The 24,243-nt window shown below is 46.3% G+C and overlaps 1 protein-coding gene across 1 annotated transcript; it reads left to right on the top strand.

Annotated features, from left to right (window-relative positions):
- Window positions 1-13,856: 13,856 nt before the first annotated feature.
- Window positions 13,857-15,342, top strand: LOC127338118 (glycosyltransferase BC10-like). Its single transcript, XM_051364365.1, has 2 exons — window positions 13,857-14,484; window positions 14,616-15,342. The coding sequence occupies exons 1-2, from the start codon at window positions 13,897-13,899 to the stop codon at window positions 15,261-15,263; spliced, it is 1,236 nt and encodes a 411-aa protein (XP_051220325.1). The 5' UTR covers window positions 13,857-13,896; the 3' UTR covers window positions 15,264-15,342.
- Window positions 15,343-24,243: the final 8,901 nt, after the last annotated feature.

The raw sequence follows: 24,243 nt of genomic DNA, 5'->3' as shown, positions 1-24,243 counted from the left end.
TCTGCGTAGCTCAGGCTCGCGTTCTTCATTCCGGTTCCGACGCGGCTCCGGCGTGTGCTCCGTGTTCTGATTCCTCTGAGGGGTCATGTTATCGCTGATGTTAGTTCCACCAGGCCCATGCACTACTAGGAAAAAGGCAATCAGTGGCGCACCACATATAGCCTTCAGTGGCGCACTAGTGGTGCGCCACTGCTATCACGCCACTGCTAACTCCTAGTAGTGGCGCACTAGGGGTGCGCCACTACTAGCCTGGATAACAGTGGCGCACTGCGTGGTGCGCCATTGACATGTCCAGCAGTGCGCCACTATTACTCCAAAGTGGTGCGCCACTGTTGGTCAGTGGCAGTGCGCCACCACTGTCTAGACGAGGTGCGCCACTGCTACCGTTTTGCGTGCGCCACTGTTTCAGCGAGGTGGTGCGCCACTGCTGCGTGTGGACGTGCGCCACTGCTGTCTCCAGGACGTGCGCCACAGATGAGATTCCTGGTGCGCCACTGCTAGTCTCGGAGGGGATCACAGGGCAGTGCGCCACTGGATCCCGCGCAGTGCGCCATTACTACTTAGTGGACGTGCGCCACTGATGGGCCACTAGTGCGCCACTGCTACGAATTTCGAATTTTTTTTTGTATCCTGGCAGGTATTTATACAGGTTGTATATCACAAGCACAATACAGGATATAACACATATAAACAACAGCACAGCTTATCCATACATAGTTCTTCACATTAGCCCCACATGATTCACAAGATTTCACATTAGAGAAGTTACGAGGTTACAATGCAAGTTATGGGGTTACAAAGTCGCAAATGAGCTAGTGGTTACACAAGATGGATCATCTAAAGTACAATCACATAGAAGAGAGCTAGAGTCACTACTAGCACCATCCCGATGATAGTGGTCTTCATCCGGTTCCTCCTCCGCTCCCTCCTCTCTCCCGCCAAATAGCGTGCGTATCTATCTTTGGCCTCCGCTCTAGTGGTGTACCCTTTGTAGCTGTTACCGCTAAAACGGTGAACCTGTCTCCGACACTCCTCCCAGTCACTGGTGTCATCCTCGGCGGCATCGTCCGCTCGGTACTCTGGATCGGGGCCATCATCCTCGCCGTCGTCGCGGCGAGGTTGTGACTCCATCACCTCAATTTCATCGGTTAGCATCCAGAACGGCTTGCTGCCGCTGCCGCCGGCCTCTTCGTTGTTGGCCATGTTCGAACTAAGTAGGAAAAAATGCATAAAATTAGCGCAAGATTTCACGGAAAAATTGGGAATGACCTATGCTAATTTATGGACATATGAGTGCCCCATTTTCGCCGAAACGGAAATGAATCAACATTTCGGCGATAATGGGCAACTCTGTCGATCCCTGCACAAGAATATGACAAGTAGCAACAGAGAATGAACTAAACCAGAGAATGAACTTGTTCTTTTTATGAACTAAAACATCTTTTCCCCCTTCCTTGCTTGCTACATCTGCAACAAAATAAATGGTAAAACTAAACTACAAAGAACTAGCTGCATTCCTATGAACTCCTTTTGTGAAATCAAAATTACAGAGAGTATTCCTGCACCTAACAACCTAGCAGCAGCAGCAAGCAAGCAAGCAAGCAACCTAGCAGCAGCAGCAAGCAAGCACATATATAGCAGCAGCAGCCTAGCAAGCACATAGCAGCAGCAGCAAGCAAGCAACCTAGCAAGCACATAGCAGCAACCTAGCAAGCACATAGCAGCAGCAGCAAGCAACCTAGCAAGCACATAGTACCTAGAATACAGATGAAATCCTCATGCTGCAGTTTATGGTGTTCATTCCAAAACAAAACCTTGCAAGATATATACTATAGCAGCCAAATACAGACACAACACCAACTACATATTTACCATGAATTTCTTTGATCAGCCAAATGAAGCAAGTGTGCTATTTGTATGAACAGAACCACAAAACTAGATATGAACATGCCCACATTCAAGAATGGTTTCACCTTTTCCTCCTATTTTCTTATAGTGGAATACAAGTTCAATAATCACTCAATACTGCTTGATATATTAATGTAAAATACCTTAAACAGAGTCATATATTCACCTTATCCTAATGTAATGCTAGCAGTATTGCTCCTCTAAGGAAAATTATATCCTCAAATTAAGTTTTAGCATGCACGCCAACCCACTTCTCAGCATCTAGGCCTAACACGCTGTTGAAATATATTGACCCACTTCACAGGTTCTCCTCTAAGGAGCAGCAGTTCTTTTCTTTTTTGTGCTTAGATCATGTTTGGTGATAAGCATTAATATGTCCATTACCTTTGATTTTTCTTCTGATAACACACAGCAATACAGCATACGAGTGCTACTATCATGGATTGTAAAGCTCATGCCAAACAGGCTCTAGTGCACACACATGAGAACAGATTCACAAGGCAGGTGCTAGGTGCATGTAAAAAATCCTAGCAGCAGAGGAGGGGGAGCAGCAGCAGTAAGAAACCTACCTTGGAAGGATGTGGTGGTGGCATCAGCGGTCGAGGGCGGCACGGCGTGCTTCTCCCGCTGCTGCTCCAGGACGCTTGCGTGGCGTGCTGCTCCTCCGTGGCGAGGTCGGGGACGAGGTCGCAGACGAGGTGCTGCTCCTCCGCGGCGAGGTCGAGGACAAGGTCGCAGACGAGGTGGGAGAGGCGGTCGCCGGCGGTAAATCGAGGAGGAGAGGCCACCGGTGGGAGGAGGGGGATCGAGGTCGAGGGATCGGGCCGCGGGGGTCGCGGAGGGGGCGTTGCTCAGGGGAGGGGTGGCGGCCGCCGGTGGGAGGTGGCGTCACTCAGGGGAGGGGTGGCAGCGCGAGGCAGATCGAGGGACGGTGGCGTCGCTCAGGGAAGGGAGGGACGGCGGCGTCGCTCAGGGCAGGTGGGATCTGGTCGAACGGGGGAAGAAAGGGGAAATTTCACTAAGTCCCCTGATGCCTTAGCAATAGCGCACCTCTCGGGGTGCGCCACTATGAGGCTTAGCAATGGCGCACCTCTAGGGGTGCGCCACTGCCTCTTTATAGCTGGGTCAAAAGAATAACGCGCGGGGGATTGACATATCCTGCTTAGTACCGCACTGGCTCTGTCCCTGGTTGGTTTGTGCCAAACCCCTGCCGGCCAGGTTCGAACCCTGGCGGCCCCAATTTTTTTCCTTTTCTTTTTAAATTGATTTAACACTATAATAAACATCCAAAATAGCATAATACACCAAAATAAAAGGCATAAATAATTATAATTATGTAGAATATTTAAAATACTATAGAATCTAGAAAATATCCAAAAATATAAATTATATGTCTATTTTGATCGGTACAATGTGTAGATTAACAATATGACATCCATTATTCATACAAGAAAATGATACATAATTATCTTTTCACAATATTCTTGCCCTTCTTTCTCGCGGTTGAATAATTTAGCCCCGGAACTCCTAGACTTCTTCTCTTGAATGGACGGCCTTTAGGTAGGGTGGTCCTGCGCGCTTCTTCTTGTTGTGTATGGTTCTTCATCATCGTCGTCGTCATCTTCCATCTTCGGATCGCCGTACTGGTCAAGTCTAGCTCGTTGGCGGCTCCATCCATTCCGATATAATGCTCCTTTTGCCTCTCCTCACGACAACACGGCTGGGCTTAATTTTGCGGGTCGGTAATGAAGAAGCATTGGTCACTTGGGAAGCTAGTACCCATGGCTCATATTTCGCGGGGTGACCTTTGCGTCCGCTGTCTTGGATTTGGCTTCGGGTATATAACCATGGTGGTGAAATGCCGGTCTTCTTTTATGACGTTCTTGGCCCACCTGACACGGAACATCGGCACATTCTCTCCGGCGTAGCTCAGCTCCCAGATCTCCTCGATCTTTCCGTAGTATCTCTGCTTGACGTCACCGGTGTAGGACTCCATCATATCGTTACCCCGGAGTTCTGATAATCGCTCTTCATGTCCTTTTCCTCGGTGTAGAATAATCGCATAACATATATATGTGCACACACACGTGTGTGTGCAAGACGATCGGAACCGGTCACACACAAAGCATAAAACCAACAAAGTGGTGCGCCACTGCTACGCCTCTAGCATCTCTAAAGGGGCTCTGGCCACCCCCTAGCAGTGGCGCACCTAATGACATGCGCCATAGGTAACCTACGTAGCAGTGGCGCACCACAGCAGTGCGCCATTGCTAAGCCTATCATCTCTAAACGGGCTCTGGACACCTCCTAGCAGTGGCGCACCTCTACAACGTGCGCCATAGGTAAGGAATGTAGCAGTGGCGCACCACGGAGACGTGCGCCACTACTAGGTTGGGGGAGGACCTGGCCTCCTGTCACCACTTACTTATGGCGCACCAGAATCAAGGTGCGCCACTACTACTTTTGTAACAGTGGCCCACCGTTTTGTGGTGCGCCACTGCTAAGTAGTAGTGGCGCACGGCAATCATGGTGCGCCACTGATGGCAGTCTTACGGCTAGGCCTTTTCCTAGTAGTGATGGGATCTGGTGTTTCCGACTAGACTACGTCGGCAAGGTGGCGGAGGAGGATGCGGGGTCCGGGGTGGAGGTGACAGATTCCGGTACTTGTCCTGCCAGTGTACATCGGACCTTTCCCCTTGTTTGGGTCCATCGGAGGTGTTTTTGAGGGTACGGGAATAGGATTTGGATGTTCTCTGGTTCTTCTTCTGCGCTGCGTGGATCTGGTGCGCGATTCTTCATCCCGGTGCTTCCTTCCCGAGGCATCCTTCTGCGCGGTGGATACACATATTTCCGGGTAGGATTCCAACCTATGCAAAGTGTCTGCCTTACTCTCTTGCTTCATTGCTGAAGCTACAGCATTCGGAGATGTGCGATGTCGATTTTCTCATCGTTTTTGGCCAGGAGCTCCGCAGCCTTCTTCATATTGTCCTTTGGAGTTGTGAGCGGCTGATGATCGGTGGGGGTCGTAAAGTTGATCTTGTGGGGGCTAATGGCTTCCCGACGGATCCTATCTGCTTCCTTGCTTGCATCCTCTATGATGGTTTCCCACCGTGCTCGGAGTGCTTTGGCCTTCTCCAAGTAATCAACAGCTTCGCACTCCCTTTCGAGGAATTTCTCCATCACCTCCTCTGCTCCTTGCCTTTCTTCCAGCATTACTACTGCGGTGTTGGCAAATCTCTCAGCAGTAGCCAGCAGTTCCTTCCTTTTGGCTTCTAGAGCTTCCGGGTCTGCGGCATCCTCCGGAATTATTGGTTTTTTCAGGATTTCCGAGTTTGCAATGGCACCTCGGCCTGCCTGCCTGGCGAGCTCTTCTATGGACAAATCTTCCCCATGTTCGAGGACACGTCCTTCTCCAGGATCCGGCATGACGCGATAGCGTATCCGCTGCGGAGCCTCCGGATTGGACGGGTTTGGAATTACGGCGTCGGTCAGAGTCGCTTATGCGTCAGTTCCTTGCTCTAGCCTAGTTAAAGTCACGATGACCTCCTTTGGTGGGGTGGATTCTATCTCATAGCACGGTTGTACTCATATGTGTCCATGGAGGAAGCATCGTCAGAGGTTGGGCTTAGGTTGCCAAGGATTGATTCTTCTTTGCCTCCGGCATCCTCTTGTTGATCAGGAGCATTGTTGTCTTCGGCAAACTCTTGCTGATCTGGAGTATCGCTATCTCCGGTAGCCTCAACCTGCATGGGTCAGGCTCCATCCTAAGGAGGGGCGGTTCCTGTGGTATGTGCGAGGAAGTGCACGAAGTGGCACCTTTGCTTCTCTAACACCTGGGCCACCGTTTGCAGGTAATCATCTAACCACGCTTCGGGTTCCTGGATTAATTTATGTATTTTTTTATCCATAGGGAGCTTAAATCCCTTTTGAACCCGACGATAAAAGCATGTGACTCCGCTGAGCTCATCCTCATCCTCTTCATCATCTTCATAATCATCATCATATCTACGTCGTCTCCTTCGCTCGGTGTGAGCCCTTGCGACTGTTTACTGTGTAATATTGTTTCTGGCACCACCTTGGTTTCGAGTAGTTTCTCGAGGTTGGCGCAGAGACCTTGAGCATCGGGGCGCCACTTCTTGACAAGAACTATTGTGATGACATGGTGGTGCCACTTCTTGTCGAGAGTTGTTGTTGTTCGGAGATGCCACTTCCTGCCAAGAATTATCATTGTGACCTGCTGTTGCCACTTCCTTCCGAGGACTTTCGTGACGGCATGGAGTGTTCTCGAGATGATGCCCGACAAAATTTAGACCCACGATCAAGTTTCGATGCACCTGTGCACGTGGATCAGCAACACAACGGATACTGTCTTGGAAGTAAGCCTTGCCAATGGTAAGCCTATTCAGTTGCAGCGAGCTATGTTGGCCAATGCTTACGTACGTTTTCTTCGAGGAACCGTTTCGATCAACGAGAAGAACATAAGGGAGAATGCAGATTTATGTTCCATCCTTATCTCTAAGTTGCAAATGGTACACATTCCCATTCTTTCACAATAACCAACATCTCACAAAAAATGTGGAAAACACCCACACCCTCGACAAGTTCTGTAGAGACTTGAGAAGTTGGAAAATGAGGGTACGAAAAATGATGGATAAAGGTGAAGATTACTCCAAGGTCCACAAGGCACATCCGATGATCACGGAGGAAGAGTGGAAGCATTAAAAAAGAATTGTGCTAGAAAGGAGGACAAGGATTTGCAGCAGTGGGTGTGGACATGCGTTGCATGAACATAGGTTCCCTCGCTCTCGGAATCCGTGACTACGACTGCAAGAGGCCGAAGTAGGAAAAGGAGGACACTGAACCTTTAATGGGTGGCAAAATCAAGCCATGGGTAAGAATTCGAGGACCGGCGGCAACATGAGTATATCAGGGCTTGGTGTCATCACAGAAACACTAGAGAATATATAACGGGCGAGCAATTACCGGAATGCATAAAATCATCATTGAATCCAGCGCCAATCGACGTCGTCGAGCATACCATCTGGTTCGTGGTGAGCTCACACATCTCTAGCCCCCACTAGCTCTTCGTAGCTTCGTATGTAGGCCGTTCTAGCTAGTTCGCATGAAAGACTCCACAGAGGTGCTCACCATAGTAACTTCGATGACCATTTCATTGGGGCACCACAGTTAGGCTTAGAATCGAGTGGTGGTTTGAAATCACCTTTTCGCGCAGCCCCTAGTCATCAAAATCGCCATGCCCCTAGCTCTTCCTAGCATCGTATGTAGGATGTAGGATGTTCCGGTGAGTTGATGTACTGGCCGATTTGACTGGATCAGGCCGCTCACGTGGTAGCCGACAGCTCACGCAACGAAGGACCACTTCCGTAGCCCTGACCTCACCGCCACGTGCTATTCACTTGGCCACCTCCCTCGCTTCCCTTGGCCCCGCCTGAGACTGGCAATTGGCAGCGCTGCACCAGCCGCTTTCATCAATAGCACCGATAGCCTTCTTCGACGCCACGAAGTGTTGCAGCGCAGTCTGCTCTGGCATTTACCGCTGGCCACCATCCACCAACCTAGTCTCGCTAGCTTAGCCTTCATGTGAACCACCCATCTGTCTGTCTTCTCAAGCTGGGCTTCCACATCGAGCCTGAAGTTTCTGAAGGCGCTACTCTAACTCGGGTATGTTGGGAATACCCGAACCCAAATTTCTGGGTGCCTGATTTATCAGGTTTTGATTTTTTTAGGGAAGTATCGGGTCTCGGATCTTAGAACCTGAAGAGTGAAAAAAAACCAACCCAAAATTTCGATAAACCCAAATGCCCAAACGTGACTTATAGCCAAAATACATTTAGTCAACTATGGATACATCTTTTTTTTGCGAGTAAAAGAGATGCCATTAATTCGGAAACATTACAGATAGACCCCCCAAAGAACACAAAATTACAGAACCATCCATCTGCGGCATCCTCCGGAGTTATTGGTTTTTTCAGGATTTCCGAGTTTGCAATGGCACCTTGGCCTGCCTGCCTGGCGAGCTCTTCTATGGACAAATCTTCCCCATGTTCGAGGACACGTCCTTCTCCAGGATCCGGCATGACGCGATAGCGTATCCGCTGTGGAGCCTCCGGATTGGACGGGTCTGGAATTACGGCGTCGGTCAGAGTCGCTTCTGCGTCAGTTCCTTGCTCTAGCCTAGTTAAGGTCACGAGGACCTCCTTTGGTGGGGTGGATTCTATCTCATAGCACGGTTGTACTCATATGTGTCCATGGAGGAAGCATCGTCAGAGGTTGGGCTTAGGTTGCCAAGGATTGATTCTTCTTTGCCTCCGGCATCCTCTTATTGATCAGGAGCATTGTTGTCTCCGACAAACTCTTGCTGATCTGGAGTATCGCTATCTCCGGTAGCCTCAACCTGCATGGGGCAGGCTCCATCCTAAGGAGGGGCGGTTCCTGTGGTATGTGCGAGGAAGTGCACGAAGTGGCACCTTTGCTTCTCTAACACCTGGGCCACCGTAATTTCCTGCTCATGGGTGGATTGGGTGGGTTTTGAAATTTCTAGATCTAAGGCGGAATCTTTCTGAAGAAGTTCCTATGACTCAGATCGGATCTTCGCGACTGCGTCCTGCTCAGTGGCGGTGGCGTCAGATGCATTCATAAAAGTTGGATCAGAACCAATACTTAAGAACGGGGTACATGATATGCATCTATCAATACATCTTGCACATAATATAATCAGATCTCATAGCACAATATCATAGAACAAGGATCCACCACATAGGTATTACAAATATGTCCATAATCATGTTAGGCAGCTCATATGGCACTAAGAACTATGGAGACCCCGTGAGATAAATAGATCAAGCTAATGCCACAAACCCATATTCATGAGGTGGACTACTCCCCCTTGATCATGGTGATGATGATGAAGACGTTATATAAGGTGGAGATCCCTCTGGCGGCAGCTCCGGTGGAGTTTCCCCCTCCAATCTTCGCTGCTGCAGCCTCTATTTTCGTGTTTCTATCTTCTGTGGTGCTATCCTCCCGAGGGACTCCACCAGCCATAGCCGACCCACTAAGTGGGAAGGTGGAGTCCATGGTGGAATCCACCTTCATGACCGGCCACATGATAAGGAAAGGGACGAATACCTCTTGATCTAGGTTTCCCAATTTGGTAAGTTTTGTAGTTGTACTTCAATGTGGTTTTTGGGTGAACCCTAGGTTTTCCACCTATTTAAAGGGGAGAGGAGGGGAGGGGCTGGCCACTACTTGGCCGCACAACCAAGGGAACGAAGAGCCAGCGACTTAACCCCCTCTCTCTAAACCCTAGCGAATCAATCCTCCACTTGTCTCCCTCACGTCTTATGGTGAAGCCCTGCCGGAATTCTCCACCACCACCATTACCGTGTCGTCGTGCTGCCGGGATTTCGAGGAGGATCTACTATTTTCGCTGCCCGCTGGAACAGGGAGAAGGACATCTTCATCGACACCATACGTGTGACCGAGTGCATAGGTGCTACCCTATTGTGGCACCGTCAAGATCTTCTACGCGCTTTTGAAAGAGGCAAGTGATAGACTACATCATCCACGAGATTTATCTCGTTAACGCTTAACGATCTTCGAGGGTATGATGATCTCATCTCGTTGCTACCATTTACTAGATTAGATCTTGGCTTGTTATTCGTTCTTGCGGTAGGAATTTTTTTGTTTTCTGTGCTAGGAATCCCTACACGGTGCTCATTTCGTGGCACAGCAACAGTGACACAGCCGTGCACGGCTCTTTTATTTTTGTTGTTTTCTCGTCGACGGGTAGACGGTAGCACGGGTATCCTTTTGAATGGGCATTTTGCAGTTTTTCAACGGTCACGGTTCTTCTTTTTTGCTGTTTTCAAACGGTTACGGTTCCTTTTCCCGAATGAGCACGGTTGGGCAAGATTGACGAAAGTTAACGGTAACACCAATCACGAGACAACATCGAACAACCGTAGGCCTATGCATAGCTACCACCCTAGTTAGAAAATCCACGTCGATATATATATATTATATATATATTTATGGGTTTCTAGGTCAAAACAAGTCGGTGGACGCAAGATTGAGTTGAATCGCATGTAGGTGGGAAAGGACCCAGGTGGCATGCCCAAATGGGGTGGACGCACCACCTGCCCTCCTTCCCAACCTGTTGACCTCATGGTGGCCCACTTTAGCTCTTTTTGTTCATCTTGAAATTTTCGAGGCATGGCACCTTTCTCTTTTTGGAGTGTCGTAGTTCCTGTAATTTCGTAAATAATAAAAAGAGGCGTTTTCTACCAAATAGAATTAGAACAAGAGGACATGAGATTGTTTACAAAATCTCCTAAAACATCATAAAACATGGAAATAACATTATATACGAATCAAATATGTGGTAATATGTTGCAATAAAGTGCAAAGTTCATGTATACATTTTACATGCATCAGCGCCCTAGCAAATCTTTGCCTTGATGTGTTGTGTTGCGTTTTTCCGAAGCTTGCCTACTTCTGTTAGAAAGTTCTACTTCAGCAAATGGTTCAGTTGTCTGTGTCCCTCGGGGTCAAAGTAACCGTGCATACTACACGGTGTGTTAAGCATCTGCTCCTCTGTGACCTCATGCTGCGGCTAGAATCGAGGTCTAGGCTTGTACGTCTGCCTGTTAGGGCCAGGTTTGTCTTGACTGCTGCCTCGATATCCGTTGTGGCGATAGGCATCCTTCCTACCATCCTAGATTGTGAAACTAGCTGCCACTTTGATGGGTCTATCATAATCATCATAGTTGCAGGGTCGCCTCTTACGATCGTTTCCACGCCTTGGTCGATCCTCTTCGGGTGACCTTGCTTGGTTCCATTGGCCCATTTGTTTGCTAGGTCCATTAAATCTCATACCGTCTTAGGCCTGGCTCTTCCTAGATCCTCAAAAAAGTCCGTGTGGCGCAACCCATTGTTAAATGGATCGATTGCCTGTTCATCGGAGATGTTTTAGGCTGAATTTTTATCATGTTGTACCTCTGGAGATTGGAACGCATCGACTCTCCTGATTTCTGAGTGCACTTCTGTAATTCTTCGATTGACGTTGGGCGCTTGAAAGTTGACCGAAAGTTTCGGGTGAACTGATCATGCAAATCCTCCCAGTGTTCGATTGTTCCCTCTGGCAACATCCGAAGCCAGGACCTTGCGGCTCCACTCAAGAACAGCTACATACTCTGCATGGCGGTAAACTTGGTACCACCATGTACCTTTATCGTTTGCAGGTAATCATCTAACCACGCTTCGGGTTCCTGGATTACTTTATGTATTTTTTTATCCATAGGGAGCTTAAATCCCTTTTGAACCCGACGATAAAAGCATGTGACTCCGCTGAGCTCATCCTCATCCTCTTCATCATCTTCATAATCATCATCATATCTACGTCGTCTCCTTCGCTCGGTGTGAGCCCTTGCGACTGTTTACTGTGTAATATTGTTTCTGGCACCACCTTGGTTTCGAGTAGTTTCTCGAGGTTGGCGCGGAGACCTTGAGCGTCGGGGCGCCACTTCTTGACGAGAACTATTGTGATGACATGGTGCTGCCACTTCTTGTCGAGAGTTGTTGTTGTTCGGAGATGCCACTTCCTGCCAAGAATTATCATTGTGACCTGCTGTTGCCACTTCCTTCCGAGGACTTTCGTGACGGCATGGAGTGTTCTCGAGATGATGCCCGACAAAATTTAGACCCACGATCAAGTTTCGATGCACCTGTGCACGTGGATCAGCAACACAACGGATACTGTCTTGGAAGTAAGCCTTGCCAATGGTAAGCCTATTCAGTTGCAGCGAGCTATGTCGGCCAATGCTTACGTACGTTTTCTTCGAGGAACCGTTTCGATCAACGAGAAGAACATAAGGGAGAATGCAGATTTATGTTCCATCCTTATCTCTAAGTTGCAAATGGTACACATTCCCATTCTTTCACAATAACCAACATCTCACAAAAAATGTGGAAAACACCCACACCCTCGACAAGTTCAGTAGAGACTTGAGAAGTTGGAAAATGAGGGTACGAAAAATGATGGATAAAGGTGAAGATTTATACTCCAAGGTCCACAAGGCACATCCGATGATCACGGAGGAAGAGTGGAAGCATTAAAAAAGAATTGTGCTAGAAAGGAGGACAAGGATTTGCAGCAGTGGGTGTGGACATGCGTTGCATGAACATAGGTTCCCTCGCTCTCGGAATCCGTGACTACGACTGCAAGAGGCCGAAGTAGGAAAAGGAGGACACTGAACCTTTAATGGGTGGCAAAATCAAGCCATGGGTAAGAATTCGAGGACCGGCGGCAACATGAGTATATCAGGGCTTGGTGTCATCACGGAAACACTAGAGAATATATAACGGGCGAGCAATTACCGGAATGCATAAAATCATCATTGAATCCAGCGCCAATCGACGTCGTCGAGCATACCATCTGGTTCGTGGTGAGCTCACACATCTCTAGCCCCCACTAGCTCTTCATAGCTTCGTATGTAGGCCGTTCTAGCTAGTTCGCATGAAAGACTCCACAGAGGTGCTCACCATAGTAACTTCGATGACCATTTCATTGGGGCACCACCACTGTTAGGCTTAGAATCGAGTGGTGGTTTGAAATCACCTTTTCGCGCAGCCCCTAGTCATCAAAATCGCCATGCCCCTAGCTCTTCCTAGCATCGTATGTAGGATGTAGGATGTTCCGGTGAGTTGATGTACTGGCCGATTTGACTGGATCAGGCCGCTCACGTGGTAGCCGACAGCTCACGCAACGAAGGACCACTTCCGTAGCCCTGACCTCACCGCCACGTGCTACTCACTTGGCCACCTCCCTCGCTTCCCTTGGCCCCGCCTGAGACTGGCAATTGGCAGCGCTGCACCAGCCGCTTTCATCAATAGCACCGATAGCCTTCTTCGACGCCACGAAGTGTTGCAGCGCAGTCTGCTCTGGCATTTACCGCTGGCCACCATCCACCAACCTAGTCTCGCTAGCTTGGCCTTCATGTGAACCACCCATCTGTCTGTCTTCTCAAGCTGGGCTTCCACATCGAGCCTGAAGTTTCTGAAGGCGCTACTCTAACTCGGGTATGTTGGGAATACCCGAACCCAAATTTCCGGGTGCCTGATTTATCAGGTTTTGATTTTTTTAGGGAAGTATCGGGTCTCGGATCTTAGAACCTGAAGAGTGAAAAAAAACCAACCCAAAATTTCGATAAACCCAAATGCCCAAACGTGACTTATAGCCAAAATACATTTAGTCAACTATGGATACATCTAGTCAACTATGGATCGCCAATCCATCACACTCACCTCCGGTCTCCTCATTGTGTGCCTGTGCCGTCATCTCCAACGCAAGTTTCCTATGTTGACCTTGAGCTATGACATTTTTTTACAATATAAAAGAAAGCGGCATAATTAAGCAACTTCTGATTTCAGTTATCTAACTGTCGTCACCACACATATCAAATGTGCAGACATTCCAGTTATTGGAGGTAGCGTAGAGTTTGTAAAATGCGACGTACATGCCGCTGCTATATCTATCAATCCGACATACATACTCCGAAATACTTTCGACTTTGGAATTGAGGTTCCCTCTGTGCATGGCTGCATGCAAAACATATCAACACTAAATAATAATGTGTCGTTGAGAAAAACAAATTATACTTGCACCAAATATTATCACGAAATCGTCATATTTAGTTGCGCTTCACTCCATACTGTCCATGTATCATGCATGGTACCAGGCTATTGCTCTTTTTGTCTTTCGAAAAAGACGGTTCATTATTATTGAAAGAGCAAATGGGACGAACCCTTATAAGACTAATTCTATCTACTACTAGTCACTGCCCATGCTTGTAAAACTAACCTATATAGTGGTAGCTAACTTTTTCAAGAGCAAGCTAGTGGTAGAATGCATATAAACCAAGGCAGAATGTTACATTGCATTTCAGAAGGCTAGCTTGCAATTAGGCCATGAAGAATCCCATGCCTGTGCCTCGTTCTGGCAGCGTCGGCGTCATGCTTTTGCTGCTCGTCTTCTGCTTAGCATATGTGCTGGGCTTGATGTCCAGCGCCATCTTCCAGAATATCTACATCCACAACACCCTGTCACCACTACAGCTGTCGGTCTTTTGGTCACAATCGTCATCACCATCATCACTGCCGCCACCGCCGGAAGCAGTACCTTGCATCCTGCCACCATCGCCTCCTTCCCAGACGACGGTGCTGCGTACAATGTCGATGACGCCATCCGGCGGACGGCGCATGGAGTTCACGGACTTCCTGGCGCCGAGCAGCGGCCTCATGCACAACATGACCGATGAGGAGCTGTTCTGGAGGGCGTCCATGGCGCCGAGTATGAAAAGCATGCCCAAGCACGTCATCGTGCACAAGATCGCCTTCCTGTTCCTGGTAAGGGGCGACCTGCCGCTGCGTCCTCTGTGGGACAAGTTCTTCAAGGGGCACGAGGGGCTCTACTCCATCTACGTGCACGCGAGCCCTAGCTACACCGGCTCGCCGCCGCCGGACTCCCCGTTCTATGGCCGCATGATTCCTAGCCAGGTACTTATATGGTTTTTAGGGTATATCTATATGTTTTTTTTTTGTTTTCTTACATCTAAGTGATGCTGAAATTGCATTCATACGAATTATGAAGCTCAATCCTTTTCTAAATCTTTTACGGTGATGGATAGACAACAAAGTGGGGACACATCAGCCTAGTGGACGCGGAGCGGCGCCTCCTAGGGAACTCGCTGCTCGACCTCTCAAACGGCCACTTCGCCCTCTTGTCGGAGTCTTGCATCCCACTCTTTGACTTCCCTGCCGTTCAAGCCTACATCACCGGCTCCAACAACAACTTTGTCGACAGTTTCGACCGCGAGGAAAGCCGCGAGCGCCATAGCCCCTTCTTCGCTGAACACAACGTCAGCCTCGCGCAGTGGCGAAAGGGCGCTCAGTGGTTTGTGATGGACCGTGTGTTCGCCCGCGAAGTTGTCTCCGACGAGACATACTATGGCCCGGTGTTCCGGAACGGCAGACACAAATACATGGACGAGCACTACATCCCGACATTGGTGAACATCCTGGGCTTGGGCCATCGCAACTCAAACCGATCGGTCATGTACTCGGACTGGTGGACCCCACGGGTGAGACACCCCAAGAGCCACAGTGGGAGCGAGGTGACGGAAGTGCTCATCAAGGAGATGAGGCGAGGAATGGACGGGAACTGCAGCTACAATGGCAGGGCGGCAGAGTTTTGCGCCTTGTTCGCGCGTAAGTTTAGGCCGGATGCGCTCCTGCCCTTGCTCGATTTGGCTCCCAAGGTTATGGGCTTTGGCTAATCGAGATGCACGTTTTCTGACTATTGTAAACCGAATGGGTGAAAGAACCGTGATCGATGTATACATACAATAACCTTAATTTCTTTGAGCTATCTAGTTGTTTAGGATTGACGGGTATTTCAGCAGTGCAATCCACGCTTTTGAAGATATACTCGTGTATTAGTAAATGAATTATGTCCAAATATTCCTCGCAACATTTGTTTGTTCCTTTGATGTTACTCTACCGTTTTACAAGATAACAAGCTAGAAAGACTTGGCTTCTTTTCAAATGGAGCTGGGGAGAGATCCCTGTTGATCTAAAAAAAAACAAGCTCGAAAGAGATAATGATAACATTACCAAGGTGTCCCCTCCCCTCCCACCACTACCAAAGTTTTAGGCGTTCAACCCAGCCGACGCCTCTGCGCTCAAATGACTGGGCCAAGATGAAGAGCACATCCACCGTTATTGCGAGCTTTATATTGAGGTATTGTTGCCACAGTTTGTCGATCAGCAGGCGAAGTGTATCTCAGAGCTTCGGCTGTGACCTTTGATGGAGTTACACACCGAGGGAGCAAGGAACCTATGGCGTGCCTCGAAGCCCTAGCGGTGGCAGCTGATCTGCAGGTGGGTGCGATCACGGTCGCCACGGACTGCATCGCGGTGATCTAAGGTCTCCACAGTGCCAGACTAGAATCTGGGCCATTTCAGCAAGGTCCTTTGGGAGATATCCTTGGAGCCGATCGAACCACACGGAGTCTCCTTCCGGCTTCCGCCATGAGGGACGAGGCTCAAACTTGGACGCTCATGCACTAGCGCGATGTGATGCTTCGATGTCCGCTGGCCGCCATGCTTGGTTTTCTAAATCGCCAGACGGTTTAAACTTTTCTGAAAATATAACTCGTAATGGATTAGCAGGACGTGTCTCAAGAAAATCTATCTTGTTTTTTCTCTCTCTATATATTATTTTCCCTTGGCCACATGGACGGTTTATTATTCCTGGATACAGCAATGCATGAACAATTGACCAAGACATCTATCTATTATATACTAAAAGTAAAATAAGGATGTTTTTCGAGGTACCAAGTTAATCCACAAATGCTAAATAAATATGGACCGAGGATTTTAATATTAACGTATGAGATTAAAAGATCAAAAGTGTTACGTACAACAATATATATGTACAAAAGAAACCAATGGCACGTAGAATTTTAGATATTACATATATGTAATTTTTTCAACTAACAGATCGCGGGATTGCTCATATACCGTTTCAAAAGAGAGAAAAAGGAGTTTGTGCACCACACTATACCGTTTCAAATAGAAAAAAAAAGGAGTCTGTGCACAATACAAGTCGTCCTAGGTTCTCACGTAACGTAGAAAGAAATAATGTGTTCTGTTCTATGTCCATGTACGTATCATTAGGAGGTGAACACGGACATGTAGACAGGTTAATTTTGGTACTGTGCAAGTTTCACCATTAAAAAGTAGTATAATATTGAGTTACGTCTGTACGTATCATTAGGAGGTCATATGGGAAATACACGAAAATCATATTTGGTGTAAACTGAGATGTAGCGGGTAATACATGCTAAACTATAAAGTGTTAAGTTATTTTCAATGCATAATAATTATTATTAAAAATAAACATAAACACAAAAGCCTTCATGTCAGCTAGCATAAAATTCACCCCCACACGTTTGATTATTCGCTGAAGTTGAAAGAAGGCGGCGGAGATAGAAATCGTATATAATTATGGGTCTCGATTTTCTGACTAAAGCACATTATGGTTTTTATATTGCAGGAAATATATGACTCCATGAAATCCATATTAATTGTCGCTAATTAACATGAATGTATCTAAACACATTTTACTTCTATATACCTCTATATTAGAGACAAGTAATATGGATCGGATGGAGTACTAATCTTTTTTGGTGATTTTGGATTATACCATCTACACTCTCCTCAAATTAATATGCAGCTATTTCTTACAAGCTTTAGTTTAAAAATGTAGAATATGTGAAGTACACATACTCTTTTGATATTTATTTCCATTCCTCTCGGCGATTTATGGAACACAAAAGGTAATAAGGATTGATATGTATAGATAAAAATGATTGCACTATCATCCATCTTATTTTAAGTATAAACATTTTCAAAGTCCAATGCTAGCATAACAAAATAAACTTATCCAACTGCATTATTCATATATTCAAGTAATCAGGAATGCATAATTGTCTATCGACTTAGAGTAACCATCTAGAATATATTTGCATCACGTTATTTGTTCTTAAAAATAGCAGAAAAAAGTCGGTAAGTCATCGATAATGTAGTACTAAAAGTAAAATAAGGAGTTTTAAATAGAGACGCCAGGTTAATCCACATCACCCAAATTACTATTTATCATTGGATCTGTAATGCGTGGTCAGGATTTAATAAGGGGTAGATAGTTTAAGGAAAAAACACATGGAAACTTGAGTCTCTTTCCTGTACGAGTAAAGGGTATGGCTTTTTTAACTGTGGGAGTCCTATTTCATCACGTCTGAGTAAGCCATATATGTACGTGCTTATTTGCTTATCCCGCCTAGATCAAATTTCTAAAAAGTTTAGATGAGTTGTCCGTGTACCATGCAAGAGCCGGACGTGTCGCGTGTAAATTTCTGGAACGACACGTGCATGGCAATATCTCTAGACTAGGCATATTAAAATCAGAATTCAGTTCTTTTAGTAACCACATGCGCCATATAAAGGCCACCCCCGCAGGAGCTGAGCGAGAGTGCCGCCGAGGAAAACATGTTGTGTGTCGAGCTGCTGCCGTCGTCCCACCGTTGAGCCCAGCGCCCAGAAGACCATGGTGGATATTATGATAAATAGTGTGAAGTGATTTATACTATACATAAATTGAGTATATTTAAACTATAGGAAGGAAAAAATTACTCCCTCCCTCTTGAGAAGAATGTACAAGATTTTTCTAAACTCTGATGTATTTTTACATTAAATAGTGTATAGATTATTTAAAATTAGAAAACTTAGAACAACCTTTCGGGGATAGAGGTAGTGCAAAGTAGATCACATGTATGTATGATATAAAAATAATATTATCCGTAAATATTGCACACGAATTTTGATCCACAATTATTTTGCTCGAAGCGTTGGATACAAGTCATTCTCCACAATTTCAGGTAATATACGATCGGTCATTTCCCTAAGTGCACACACTCATGCATGGTGAGTGCATGATAACAGTGTGTACACATACATGCCATGGGGTTTATCAAAAATAAATATGGACCGAGGATTTTAATATTAACGTATGAGATTAAAAGATCAAAAGTGTTACGTACAACAATATATATGTACAAAAGAAACCAATGGCACGTAGAATTTTAGATATTACATATATGTAATTTTTTCAACTAACAGATCGCGGGATTGCTCATATACCGTTTCAAAAGAGAGAAAAAGGAGTTTGTGCACCACACTATACCGTTTCAAATAGAAAAAAAAAGGAGTCTGTGCACAATACAAGTCGTCCTAGGTTCTCACGTAACGTAGAAAGAAATAATGTGTTCTGTTCTGTGTCCATGTACGTATCATTAGGAGGTGAACACGGACATGTAGACAGGTTAATTTTGGTACTGTGCAAGTTTCACCATTAAAAAGTAGTATAATATTGAGTTACGTCTGTACGTATCATTAGGAGGTCATATGGGAAATACACGAAAATCATATTTGGTGTAAACTGAGATGTAGCGGGTAATACATGCTAAACTATAAAGTGTTAAGTTATTTTCAATGCATAATAATTATTATTAAAAATAAACATAAACACAAAAGCCTTCATGTCAGCTAGCATAAAATTCACCCCCACACGTTTGATTATTCGCTGAAGTTGAAAGAAGGCGGCGGAGATAGAAATCGTATATAATTATGGGTCTCGATTTTCTGACTAAAGCACATTATGGTTTTTATATTGCAGGAAATATATGACTCCATGAAATCCATATTAATTGTCGCTAATTAACATGAATGTATCTAAACACATTTTACTTCTATATACCTCTATATTAGAGACAAGTAATATGGATCGGATGGAGTACTAATCTTTTTTGGTGATTTTGGATTATACCATCTACACTCTCCTCAAATTAATATGCAGCTATTTCTTACAAGCTTTAGTTTAAAAATGTAGAATATGTGAAGTACACATACTCTTTTGATATTTATTTCCATTCCTCTCGGCGATTTATGGAACACAAAAGGTAATAAGGATTGATATGTATAGATAAAAATGATTGCACTATCATCCATCTTATTTTAAGTATAAACATTTTCAAAGTCCAATGCTAGCATAACAAAATAAACTTATCCAACTGCATTATTCATATATTCAAGTAATCAGGAATGCATAATTGTCTATCGACTTAGAGTAAGCATCTAGAATATATTTGCATCACGTTATTTGTTCTTAAAAATAGCAGAAAAAAGTCGGTAAGTCATCGATAATGTAGAAATTTTTGCATCTTTATATTTTATATTTAAATAAGAACTTGCGTGTTGACTGTCAAATACGAGTCAATTGTCTATTGCTTTGATTATCGTTGTGAAGAATGTCGATACCTAAAGATTCATATATATTTTTTATCGAAGAAGAATGCCACATGTCTAAAAACGTAGGAAGCAAAAGAGAAGAATAAAATATCTGAATGTTTTTATGTCTTATTAACAATAATGGTCTTTAATAAGGAAATTCATATTCCTCCTCCATTGCAAATATCACATAAACACATCATCGTGCACTTCTTTGGTGGACTATAGTTATTTTTCGATGATGACACATAGAATTCAATTGCTAATTACTGCTAATATAAACATTATAATTGCATAATAAGCCAAATACACTTCAATGTGTTGAGCAAATATCATTTATTGATGACTGGAGTGGTCATTAATATTATACTCCTAAGAATGGCCCAATAAATATTCACCTATAAATTCAAAAGATGTCCCTCACTTAGGAGCTATTTAGCTTTAGCATAATATTTATGTTAATTTTATACCTCTATAAATTCGTAACACATAATAAATATGGTGTAAAATCATAGATTTATTTCTCCTTCATTTTTGACACACCAAGATGATGCCCTCGCATTTGCGAGGGCCACCCTGCTAGTTTGTTTTTAAAAGGAGGCTATGCCTCGGCCTCGGGATCAAAATGATGCATACAATTTTTTATTTTTTATTTAAAAAATCTTATAAATAATACCTTAATCAACCTGTAAGCCTCCTTCTTGTCAAAAAGAGTCGCTCACCCTACAAGTTTCATGATAGGGGTGGACATGATAATTCTTGATCTCACACCTATAACTATCATTTAAAACCGGAGCACCGGTCCAGTAGACCCTTACCGTGCACCGGAATTACATGGTCCAAAAGACGCCGCCGTCGTCTTCCCTATATCCATCTTCAGACCATGGATCAAGGAATTGACCTTGCCAGGCGTGTTGTCGATGCCACCACAACACCAGAGAGCGCCACAACCCTACGCGCGTCCATCATCGCGCTTCCACCGCCGAGACCCCACTGCACCACACCACCTAGACTTGTCGTCTTCGACACGGAAGAAACCACAGAGCTCCACCTCAGGACCGCTCTAGCCAACACGTGGTCCAAAAATAGTGCCCCTAGGGAACAATGTCGCTTGTATCCATCGTGCGATCAAGGGACCCTAATTTTGGGTTTTCTCAAGCATCCCAACCAAAGAAACGTGACCTGCAACAACTATACCTTTGACCTGGTAACGGCGACATGAGGCACCGCCATCATCCGCCTTGGTCTTCTCCGGCAGCCGCACACTCCACTGTCTGGACCAAGATGCAGCCACCAAAAGCCGACGGAGGTCCATGGCAGAAGAAAAGCGCCCAGTTCCAAACAGGCCTCACAAACCTGGATCAGGCTCTTGCAGTCCCACTGCCACACATGCTCAGCCGAGTTCGTGAAAGAACCTTAATCGATGTAGGTGAAAGAATCAACTACTGGTGGCGCACCAAATAAGTGGGACTCCACCAGTAAATAGCACCGACTTACGCTTAATTTGGTGCGCCACTAGTACTGTTCTACTTATAGGCTATTTATTACTAGTGTGTGATATTATTCGAAAGCATGGCCATGCGCAACTCGATTAAGTATTAATCGATCTTGTCTGGCCAAGGAGTTACTAGAATAGGATCACATATCAGAGAGATGAGAAAAAAGAGTTATGTCGAGACTGGCTTGACTAGTCACTCCTCATCAACTTATCACCAATATCATGCGGCAAAGGGACTCGGAGAGAACGTCATGTTGATAGGAAGCTCCTAGCTACTGGTCTGGAGGGTGTATTCACTTTGAGCACGACTCGGTTCAGAACATGACTTGGGGGCGGTGTGCGACTCGGACCATGACTGGCTTACTATGATCTATGGGGTCACACACTTAATTAAGAGGACATGATCTGACATAGAATATTTGTCTTACACGGAACCTGGTTAGCTTAGACCAGACCTGGACTATGACAGGCTAGTGGGTTGGATACATCTAGCTCGGGTTAGGGTTTTGGGATGCGGGACACCTAGGGTTGTCCCCTGACCAACTCTCTATATAAGTGAATGGACTGGTGGAGGGGAGGGCAGAGCAAGTAAGTGCCTTGGAAGAAGAGGCTAGCACCTCCTCGTCATCATGCAACCTTGGACTCAAGGCACCACATTTGTTGTTCTCAAGGCGGTGGGGTCATCGAAGAAAGTTGAGGGGACGGAGCCGGCACTACATATCAGGACGACGAAGCCGAACGCGGGATCATCTTCACTGCCCCAAGCGACGTGCTTCTGCGACTGTTCGCACATGTGCGTTTAGGGGTAAGCTGACTTTTAGGAGGAAGTTTAACTCAAATGTGATGAGTTGTTGGTATGAATTACAAGGGCAAGCCTCCTGGAACTGTTAAAATGAGGATTGAGATGCTCTCATTTTGCAATATCCTTTCTTTTTTTGAAACGGGCCAAAAAGATTTTGCCTTATATTAATATAGGAGAAGAAAACATGGGATAGCCTAAGCCAAAAAGAAAAAGAGAAAAGGGGGGAAGCGAATCCCCCCTAAGAAACACCACAGAGGCACTCAGCCTAGAAGTTCCCAAAGACCTTTTGCACCGGCAAGAACCCAGTCCTTGCCCTCCTCCCTAATTTTATGCATGATCACCGAGGCTAAGGAGGATTTGTTGCTGAAAACTCTCTCATTCCGCTCCTTCCAAATCTCCCAGGAGATGAGCATGATGGCTGTCCGAAGGCCCTTGGGCGAGGAGGTGGGGGTTCTGGCGATAGCTTGCCAGTAATCCAGCACCTTCGGTCTCACCGTGTTGAGGCTCAAAGCAAGGTCCGGACAGGAGAGCCATGACGCCGCTGCAGTCCATATCCTCTTGGAGAAGCGACTTTCGAAGAGGATATGTCGGGCCGTTTCCGGGGAGCTTCTACAAAGCTGACAGGTAGGATGATGTGGCCATCCTCTTTTGGCCAGACGGTCAGCAGTCCAGAGGCGGTTTTGGACAGCAAGCCAGGCGAAAAAGCGGCACTTCGGGGGGGCCCAGGTCTTCCAAACGATGTTGCCAAAAGGGCAAAGGAGGGCCGCCAGGAACTGAGCTTTGTAGGCGGAGCTAGCAGAATATTTTCCATTAGGAGTTAAGGTCCATATTATGGAGTCCTCGGTGCCGGGGGAAAGAATGACGTTCACGGTGAGATCCCAAAGTCGGATATACTGTTCCATATGTTCCACTGTGAAAGTCTCAATCGCAATGTCGGACACCCAATTATGGTCATGGAGGGCATCACGAACTGTCCGGTTCTTCCTTTTTGAAGCCTTGAAAATCAGGGGGGCAACATCCTTCGGAGGGGCTCCATTGAGCCAGGAAGAGGACCAGAACAAGGCTTTTTCTCCATCGCCGATGGTGACCCGAGTTGCAGCATTGAAAAGATCCCGGTCGGAGGCGTCATTCGGTGTTTCCGAACCTACCCAAGGTTTATCCGGCGCCGTCCATTCGTACCAAAGCCAACGAAGCCTCAGGGCACGAGAGAATTTTCCAGGTCCAGAATCCCTAGACCACCCAGCTCCTTTGGTCGACATACTTTTTGCCAGTTGACCTTCCATTTCCCCCCGCTCACCGCCTCCTTGCAAGCCCAGAGCATACCACGGCTGATTTTAGCAAAAGCCTTCAAGATGCCCTTGTCTGCTTTAAGGGCTGTCAGCAGAAAGATAGGCATGGAGGAAAGCACTGATTTAACAAGGGCAGTGCAGCCGGCTCGGTTGAGGAACCTTCCCTTCCAAGGGTTAAGACGCGCAACCGCTTTATCAATGTAAGGTTGGAGGTCTGCCCGTTTGAGTCGCCCGAGAGAGAGAGGCAATCCCAGATATTTAATGGGGAAAAGTGTCGTTGCAGCTGGGAAGTTATCCAAGATATCCGGCATATTTATGTTGTCGCATTAGATAGGGGCGATGGAACTTTTCGACACATTAGTCACCAGCCCCGTGACCTTCCCAAACTGTTGAAGAATATAGGCGAGACCCGACAGGTCCTGAACTGTAGGGGTCAAGAAGATAGCCGCGTCATCCGCGTAAAGAGAGACCCTGGGTCCCTCCAAGCCACCTAGCATAGCATGAAGAAGCCCCAAGTTCGTAGCCGCCTCCAGAACCTTCTGAAGTGGGTCGATGGCAATGTCAAAAAGGAGGGGGGAAAGGGGGTCGCCCTGTCTGAGGCCACGGCCATGACTGATGTTTTTACCGGGGATTCCATTAAGAAGAACCCGAGAAGAGGCCGTGGTAAAAAGTGTCGTTAAGAGAGCCCGGCATCTCTGAGGAAAACCGAGACGCTGAAGAATATCCAGCATGTAATCCCACTGAACGGAGTCGAAAGCCTTGGCGATGTCCATCTTAATGAGGAGAGCTGGTGTTTTGCTGCAATGAAGTTTGCGAGCCGT

Source organism: Lolium perenne, chromosome 3 (genome assembly GCF_019359855.2).
Source record: "Lolium perenne isolate Kyuss_39 chromosome 3, Kyuss_2.0, whole genome shotgun sequence".
NCBI classification, from domain to species: Eukaryota; Viridiplantae; Streptophyta; class Magnoliopsida; order Poales; family Poaceae; genus Lolium; species Lolium perenne.
Note: the sequence above shows the minus strand (reverse complement) of the source record. Positions and strands in the feature narration are given on the sequence as shown.